The following is a 9,439-nucleotide window of genomic DNA, read 5'->3' as shown; positions in this document are numbered from 1 at the left end:
GACATTACAAGTTTTGACAGCTGAGACATCAGCGTAAAGTGTGCATAGGACGAAAAATGATGTGGAAATGAACTTGAACAGCATGCTGTATCGGTTTTATTCAGTTGAAAATACAAGACCACTGAGTATGAGGAAAAGCTGCGTAGTCAATAAAAAGGCAGATGGAAAATAAGGAGAGTGAAAGAGGTAGGTAGGAACGCAAATATCTGAGACGAAGCTCTTTTCAAGGCTCGAGATTCAATCTGACGACCAGAAGGACGGTACCCTTCCAAGCACTTTTCATCGGGAATGTTTTCATCAAGAATGCGCAGACACGGAAATGGTGGGAATTAAGGGTGCAGTACTGAATCTCAGAGCACGTAAATCGAGCTTGGTGGCGCAACAGCACGCCATCGTCGCTTAGATTCGAGATGTCATAAAGCTTGATCCTGCTTGATCGCCCTGCCGCAAAGCGTCCGAATTCGTGATGAACCGCAGCATAGAGGTGAATCAAGAAAGGAGAAGGTCCAAAGGCGCTTCACTTGAAGATGCAGATGCATTTTGTAATTATCCAACTCTGGAATCGCTGCCACCTCAGGGTTGTCGCCAATTTGACCATCGATGAGACGCCATGATTTCTCAGGGTACCCAGGCTTGGGTGTTTATCATCTATCCAAAGACTACAGGGAGTAGGTATTTCCATCAATTAGGAGACTCGCATTTATCGAGGGGCTTAGTTAAAGCTTAAATGAAAGTCTTGACGAACAGAACTAAAAAAGAACCTAACAACGGCCAGGTCTATGATACCTTTGTCCTCGTCAAGGCACTCTTATCATTGAAGCCAATGTCAAATGCTTGGCAATGTGCGCTATGCTCACTTCTGCTCGTTTGGAGTAACCGTGTACCACGTTAGCAATGAAAGGCTTGTAAAGTAAGAATAATGCGAACCCAAGTCTCTTTGCTTGACGTCCTCTCGAGTTTCACAAGGCATCCATCTCCCATCATACCTCATTATTGCCTACTGACCCTATCAGTCTTTTCACCACTTCCTTCTACATCATTGCTTGTCGACATCTAAAGCCGAAAAGCCGAAAGACCATGAGTCATCAATTCGTATATATCTTTCTTCTTGTCCTATTCACCTTGCACTATATCTCAGCTCAGAAGACGTGTAACGTCATGGACTTTGGCGCTGTCGTAAGTGATTTTACTGAGCATCTGATCCATTCTCATCAATGCTGAAACTTATGTTGGCATGAAAAGGCGAACAATCGAACCGACATTGGTCCGGCTTTGATGAAAGCATTTGAATGTGCGCAAAAATCAATCACAAAACGGGCTGCTGATACTGTGATACTTGTCCCTCCAGGTGCGAAAGACTCAAGTTTGATTCAATTTAGCCTCCCCCTCATACATTTCGAGCTCACAAAGTCGATGAACAGGAAACTATAGATGGGCAAGCAAGGTTGTTTTTGCCAAGTCCCAATTTATCACTGTCACCATTCGTGGGCGTCTTTATATGCCTTATGATCCAAAGGTGCGCATCAGTGAATAGAGGAATTTTACAAATGCTCCTAACGCCTGCTGTCTTTGTAATCTAGTTAGAGGGCCATATGATGCTATTTTCAAATTGTAACAATGTAAGCTCACTCGTCACCTCAACGTGCCGCCCATGAATAGTCGACAAATAATTCGTTCATCAAACATTTTCCTAAAGATTATCTTCAATGGCAATGGTAGGTTGTATGGAAATGGCAACAATTATCGACCAGGAAGAAACGTGCGCAAATCAGTCTTTCAATCCTCTCGTCTGCATATGCTGAATTTTTTCAACATAGCTCAATTTGCACCCAAACCGGCCGCGGCTGATAAGGTTTGAAAGATGTGACACTGTTGATTATTCCGGTGTACGAACTTTTTTCTTCCTTTAAATACATCTGAGAAAAATGCACTCATATGATTGGACTTTCTCAATCTTGATCTGTAGGTCGATTTGTACGACGCCCCGCTTTTTCGTGAGTTGCCTAAATACATCATTGGCAGACATCACCAACTGATGCTGTGTTCCTACATCTAGACTTGGTATTCTCTCATGGAAAAAAGTCAGTTTTCGTTTTCTAGTCGAAATTGAGCTCCGCACTCATCTTTTCATTAAATAAACAGCATTCGCATTCACCACTTTGAAATCCACTGTTTGTACATCGGAGCAACGGATGGCATCAACGTCTCTGGTTCAAATATGTAAGAATGTGCTTTGCTGAACCCATGTGTACTTTGTGTAGAAAACGTGAGACTGACGAGTAGCGTCTGAACTCTTTAATCTTATAACGGTATCAGATATGTACATGACGGTGAGGCTTTCAGCTCCCTCGGATATGCACCTTTGATTTGCTATACTGAAACCAGTATTTTGTCTTCCTCAGTCGTGGTTGAAAATGGCGACGAGTCAGTGACGTTGCTCTCACCATACCGCAGATAAATCATCCCGGATAGCGAGGTTAACTGACAAAGCCAACTTTGATCGCAGATGTGTTACTGCCAAAAGTCCCATAATTGGACTAAAAGTCAGAAATGTACAGTGTATCGGTACGACCGGTAAGCTCCGGACACCCGAATCAAAATACCTGCCTATCAAAGTCAATTTCCTGTTTTGTTGGATGACTTGCTGAATTATGCACATATATCACTCCTACCTTTTCTTCGTCTTCAGGCTGTGCAATCGGAAGCATGGGTCCCACTGCTAAGGACTACCGTATTGAAAACCTTGACTACCGCAATGTCACTGTAAGCAATGGAGCAAACGGGGTGAGTGTACTTTCTGACTACCGACTTGAAGGTTGTGCATGACTGACCCATGTACAATCCCATCTTGAAGGTTGTTATCAAGAGTTATCCGGGAGCTAGCGGGATTATCAGGTAATTTACTTCCACAGATATCTTCAACTGATGCACTCCTATTAAAAGCCTTTATCCGCTTCCAAATCAGAAACGTGACGTACTCAAACTTCAAATTGGTCAGTATAAATCGCTTTTTTACAAGAAACCTTGCATCAGTCACTGATAAATGCGCCCTCGACATACTGTCATCTTTTACTTTAATCGCACAAATGAAGACCAACGTGGCTTACCCTATCAAAGTAAGATATCGAGACTTTCCAAGCGAACTTGATTTTGAGTGATAAACATTTTCACTGATCTCTTCTTGTTCTTTGTAATCAGCTAGACTACATGTGGGGTGCGACCCTTCATAAGACGAGGCGACAAAAGCCTGTGGAGGAAATTCAAAGATGGAGTGGTATGACGTTCAACGACTTCTCTGGGACAGGTACCAAGAATAGGGCACCTGTCACTCTTAACTGCCCCGGACGTTCTCCATGTACCGGTCTCCAGGTACGCAATTGCAGATTCCATTCCTGTTCGGAGTATGACCCGTGCACCAACTCCAAATCATCCTTCTGATCCCCCACCTCATCAGTTCAATAATATTCAGCTCACCGGATCAACCAAGACAACGGTCGTTTCGAATGCATGCGGGAGGGTAGATTCAAAGAGCCGTAAGACTATACCAAACCTACCACCTTGTTGAAAGAGCTTATAATACCAAGACCCCATATCCAGCCAGGTCTTCAATTTTTTGATTCTACGCTCTAGCTGGCTAGAGTCACTGTGTTAATAATGTGGAAAAGAGAAACACAAAAGTTTGGGATTCCTGGTTGTACTATTTTTCTGAGTGACATATAATTGCCATTGTTGCTGTTCTACTTCAATATATTATACCCTTTAATGTAGTAATTGACTTCTTATAATTGTAAATGTTAGTTTCAGTAGAAACATTGATCTTCAGTGCAACCGCCTCTTTCCAAAGTACTCTCCTGGTGAGGCTTGCATTTCATCTACTGATGCAATGATTTGTTGCCTAATGATTCATTTTTGACATGTCAAGGGTTTGAGGCTATGGCGCCCCAGCTTTCAAGCTTTCATTTTTCTCCTCTTTATGGTTTTCAAAGAAATCATTCATTCACTTTTGAGCGTTATGGTCAAGATTCTTTTGCTTGATTCAGCTCAAATCACTGATGACATGCCTGGATCATCACCCCCACCAATTGAAATTGTAGACAGAATTGTATTGCATTTTGCAGGACCCAATAAATTGATCAAAGAAACCAACAGTGGCAACACCCACTTTCTAGATCATAACTCAATCATTGACTTACTCAATCTCCGGTTGGTGGTGAGGTTCTGGGTGGATGTGATCCCAAGATTTGTTTACGGATTTTTGACTTTAGAAAAATCCTTGGGCTGAACGCTTCATCATCCAGATGTTGTCAACCTGCATGGTACCCCCCAATATCAGATATATCACTAGTCTTTGTCTAGATCAGGTCATGTTTTTCCCAGAAGCATAGCTTCAAGTCCTTCAGCGGCGTCTTGGTAGACAAGTAGCAATCCCCGACGCCAGTGCAGGGTAGCACATTTTTGGTGCAAAATGCACTGCGCTGGTGATTGGCGCTGTGAGGACTGCGCTACACTGAGAAAGCAGTGAAAGGGGTCAAAGATGGGAAGTCCCCTGTGCTGGGAACTATAAAGATATTGAATTCTTCCTCTTCTAGCCATGTACTCATAATCAATTATTTTATGATGTTGTTGCTTTTTGCTTCCATCTTCATTCCATTTCATGTACCAAGGATATACAAGAATCTACTCATATAAGAATGAATGTGTCCTCAGTTATGTCTCCTTTTTCTTCATCCATTCTTATCTATTGTTTTCTTGTACCATCAGGTACTTTACTCTACTTGACTTGTTTATCTCATAAGTTGCTGAGAACACATTGTGCTTCATAAAGCTCTCATCCTTTTAGAAACATAGAAGCGCAGCACAGGGGTGCATGTTTTGTGGGCATCAATTGATTTGCACCAGCAGGAAACTGCGCTGGGCTGCGGTGCAATTCTACGCAGCGCCTAAAATATTGCCAGGCCCCTGCGGTGTGAAAGAGCACAGTGTGGTTTTTGGCCAATTGCAAGGCGCTGGGGACCAGCACACCTGCATTTTGTGTTAACTGTGCTGCGGGTCAGGGGTTGCAAGTAGGATATTTTGGCTACAAATTCTACCACAAAAACCAAATCTATTTATATGGAGAATGCAGCAGACATTGTCTTACTATGTGGATTTAACTTGAAAGTTTTAAAATTGAAATTCACTGACTCTGTGGGGTTTTTGGACAACATGATAGATTCAATGGGTCACATCAAAAGCCTAAAGACATTGATTTCTGAAGGACCTCCAGCTCATAATCTTAAGGGTCCTGTATTAAACCATTCCCAGTCAATCACTGCCGTATTAAGTAATGTAGCCTCTTTAGAGTCTGTATCAATCAACTTTGCTAATTTAGATATCATGGATTTGGAACCAGGGTATTTGCCCAATTTATCTCATTTTTGGGTATCAATCCACCAAAACAATCTCAACCCCATTGTCAACTTTATGGAAAAGGCAGGGAAAGGCGTCAAGTTATTTGAGTATATGACAATCTGCAACACATTCTTACCCAACAACAGGTTCTCTAGGATATTCCAAAGCTTGATAGAGTCAATAGAGAGTATCTCCATTGAATTCCTATGCAATATCTTCGAATATCTGTGCTCAGTCATCTTTCCAAATTTACAAGTGGTCCGGTGTCAGCATCTGAATTGTTGTGGTGCCAACCTGATTAGAATGTGCAATCTTTAAAAACATCAAAGTGCTTATCAAGAATTACACCAACACTCATGCCTTGTGGCAAGCAGTATTATCAGAGTTGAGAAATGTCAACAAGCCTCCCATTTTCAACGTTTTGAAGCAGTTCATCTTTATTACTGGAGATTTCAGAAGCCCTGGATAAACAGACTTGGCAACTGGATTTAGACAACATGGTATCAGTTGTGACTTTAGGCCAGAGATAACACACTTGGACATATTGATGAGTGAAGGACCAACTTGATAACTGACCAACAGGAAAGGGACCTAATTTAGGTAAAAATCAATGTAACAGGAAATCCTCAAGGACTGGAAGCAATAAAGGGGCATCTGATACTCTTCCTGTATACAAATTCTTTGTCATTTATTAAGCCTGCAAATCATGGTGTCCTACTGCTTTGCTCTTTGCAAAGCTTATGCCTCACCCTTGGGGCACATAAGCATTGGCCAGTAGCTTGAAACCTCTGTGTTCAGATTCTCACGTCATCATTGGATCTTGCTATGCAAGAAAGATCCAATGAGCCTGTTAAATTTTCATCAAAGTTGTATTGATCTCCCAGCCAAAGAATCACTCCAATAACAACACATGGGAACCTGCTTGAACCTTGGGTGGCGGCGGCAGGACATACATTAGGCTATGTTGAGGATACAAAGATGCAACTTCACCTGACAGACTTCACACTCCCAACGTGCAGGAAACACTACAAGAAACATAATGTTTTCTGGGCAGAAAAAACAAATATTGATATACAAAAATATTGGGTGGTCAGGAGAAGGGCAAAAAATAGAAAAAATGTATATTGTTCCTGGTGTCAAGAGCTTCAATCTGAGTTTTTTTGTATTTTTAGAGTGTATATTGTTGAACAGCCAACTCAAAAGGTTCAATGGCTCCATCCCAAAGACCCTGTCATCTGTGAATTGACCCATTCTCCTATTGGCCCAATGATTGGTACCCCTGCGGCCTCTTGAAACTCCTTGGAATTGTTGAGGATGATGGCCAAAATGGCTGGGTTTGCATGTCAAATTACATTTCATGCGCTCAGGCACAGGGTTTCAGAAGATGTATTCTAATTGCCTGGTCGTTATGATTATAGCAACAACCGTGACTGGGCGGTCCAAAAACTTGGTCATTCATATTCTGCTAAATTCAGCGGAACAACCAATCTCTATACGGGTGCCAGTAAGACCAAAAATCTTGGAGCCAGAGAGCTCTTTGCGCATGTTGACCCACTTGATCTGGATCTTTTTAGTGAAGCCGGTCTGGCCCCTGGAGCCTATGCAGATAATCCATATGTAGTGATGTGAAAAAATTGTTGAAGCCTTTGAATCAACCTTGTCCACTTCAACTTCCAAGGCACCTCAAAAAGGTCAAAAGGGTAAAAAAGGGCTTTGGTTGACAAAGACAAAGGTATGCTAAGTTTACCAAGTTTACCTGTTCACCAATCTGACACAAGCTTTTCCAGAAAACTCATATTGTGTAGAGAAATCAGGTTCTGTGTTTTGAGATCCAGCCAGATTGGATAGATTGATGACACTGTAAACATTATACACTATTTCCAAGTGCAACTGGGAAAATGATGATTATTGTAGGTTGTCATCAAAAGATCTATCACTGCACACCTGAGCCATAACACCCACACTACATATGTGCAACAATCTGAGTAAATTATCAGCTATCATGTACACGTAGTCACAGAAAAGCTACGGTTTTTTGATTTTTTTTTAAAAAAAAAGTCAATCGGTTTTTACAAATTGTGCCACAACTTTTTATTACACATACAATATTACCTGTTGGAGATAATGAGAACTAAAGATCAGCATCTTGTCTATCAGATTATGTATGGACAAAGGTTTTGAGTGCAAAGAAAAAGTATTTTACCTGGCTAATTACCAAGGGGTGGATCCACCCTTGGCTGTGATGACAGCTTGAATCCGCTCAGGCATTGAGGCAGCTAGATGTTCCAGTTTTTGAGTAGGCACACTCTCCCATGCCTCTAACACATTGGCCTTCATAGAATCTAAATTCTTGATTGGATGCTTGGTTGAAATCTCGGATTTCATGATGGACCAAAGATTTTCAATCATTCAAGTTAAAGGCGAACAACGAAATTGAACAAAATCGACAAATTGGACAAAACCTCCACTGATTCCGCTGAACAAACTGATGTTTCAGCCAACCGAAGTTACGGCCAAGCGAGCTTCGGTAACACATTAATCATTTCATCATTCATTACAAGGTAAGGGGCGACCATGAATTTGTTTATCCATATATCCACCAATCATCTTTTTCACATTGAAGGCAATCAATTCAAGTGAAAGTGGACAAAAATCACCTTTAGTGCAATTCTCGGGTTTCGCACATGGGTCAGAAATCATTTCAGGATTCATTTGTGATTCCCTTCAGTCAAATTTCAATCATCTCGTTTTCATCATCCAACAATCCTTTGCAAGTCAATCCACCCCTAGCTGATTTGCCTGAAGGACTCAACCTTGCTACTACATATGTATGTGTGTCACGCGACCCTCCTTATCAAAGGATCCAATGCAAATCATCATCATGCAAGTTTTTTAAGTCAAAGGCGAGGCAGCAAATCCACGTTTTGGCTGAAGAAATCCACTTCGACCTCACGCTAATATACCAACATGTTAGCATACTTTGATCACCCCTGCTACCATTCAACCTTGCTGACTTTAATTATAGTTTTCAAATTTGAAGGTACGTACTTAGATTGACCCACTACATCTGAATTAAAATCACAACGTCAACTAACATTCGGTCCACAGCCTGCAACAACAGCCATGAATGTACATATATCCAATGAATCAGATTGAATTACCAAAAACTGGGAAAATCTACCATTAGCTCCGTTTTTGGGCTTTGCAGCTGGGCAAAAACATATCATTGTGAATCGATTTGCAATAAACATCCTTTTCAAATGTGATCATCTACCCGGCGGGTCACATCTCCTCACTCCAGACTTCTTTGAAACAGATAGGGCGATTTGTGGATTGATTTGTGATGTCTGGCCGATCGGTGATCATCCAGGAGCAAATTGACTATCTCGGCAATTCACTGATTTACAATCCCGTGATACCTGGAGTTCACGCGGACTTGGGTTTGAGGCAAGTGCTAGCAATATTTTGATCATCTCAATTTTGGTCATGATTTGACTCGAGCGTTGTCAATCGGGATGCACCAAACTGATTCAGAAGGTTATAGAAGTTGAACTCTATTATATTCGCTGAATGTATTATCTTCAATCTGTTGGATCGCGTGTTGAATGATGTTAAGTAGGTGCAGCAATAATGAAGTTCGTCTTGAAAATTATCCATGTTTTTAAATCATCCACTGCTGATTTTGACTCAACCACACCATCCCTTTGGATGATAGGATTCTCTACGAAGAGCACATTGGATCTAATAATCAATTATATCATGAAGATCTCATCAATCTTTGAAGAAATTGAGAAGATATTGAAACAGCTGCATTCAACAAAATCATACATCGAAAAAACAAAATCAACGCTTCGGTCAATGTCGGCTCTCTACACATCAAACTCATTGAGATTATCCTCAAGGCCAATCCCTGAATGACTTAAGCTAAAAATCTCAGAAGAACGAAGGGATTTCGCTACAGTAGCTCATCAAAGTGGTTTTTCATTCACCCCTATGCCAGGATCATGAAGCTGGGCAAACGCTAGATGGGATACAAGGTTTGATCAGA

At 41.3% G+C, this 9,439-nt stretch overlaps 1 protein-coding gene across 1 annotated transcript; it reads left to right on the top strand.

The window, feature by feature from the left end:
- Nucleotides 1–1,158: 1,158 nt before the first annotated feature.
- MELLADRAFT_87218 (family 28 glycoside hydrolase) lies at nt 1,159–3,565 on the top strand (the record flags this gene model as incomplete). Its single annotated transcript, XM_007403788.1, has 17 exons — nt 1,159–1,176; nt 1,243–1,348; nt 1,422–1,516; nt 1,625–1,759; nt 1,818–1,886; nt 1,967–1,994; nt 2,057–2,081; nt 2,143–2,220; nt 2,317–2,330; nt 2,403–2,424; nt 2,477–2,574; nt 2,690–2,784; nt 2,855–2,895; nt 2,944–2,993; nt 3,034–3,116; nt 3,199–3,369; nt 3,470–3,565. The coding sequence occupies 17 exons, from the start codon at nt 1,159–1,161 to the stop codon at nt 3,563–3,565; spliced, it is 1,224 nt and encodes a 407-aa protein (XP_007403850.1).
- Between the last annotated feature and the right edge of the window lie 5,874 nt (nt 3,566–9,439).

This window comes from Melampsora larici-populina, assembly GCF_000204055.1.
Source record: "Melampsora larici-populina 98AG31 unplaced genomic scaffold MELLAscaffold_1, whole genome shotgun sequence".
NCBI lineage: Eukaryota > Fungi > Basidiomycota > Pucciniomycetes > Pucciniales > Melampsoraceae > Melampsora > Melampsora laricis-populina.
Note: the sequence above shows the minus strand (reverse complement) of the source record. Positions and strands in the feature narration are given on the sequence as shown.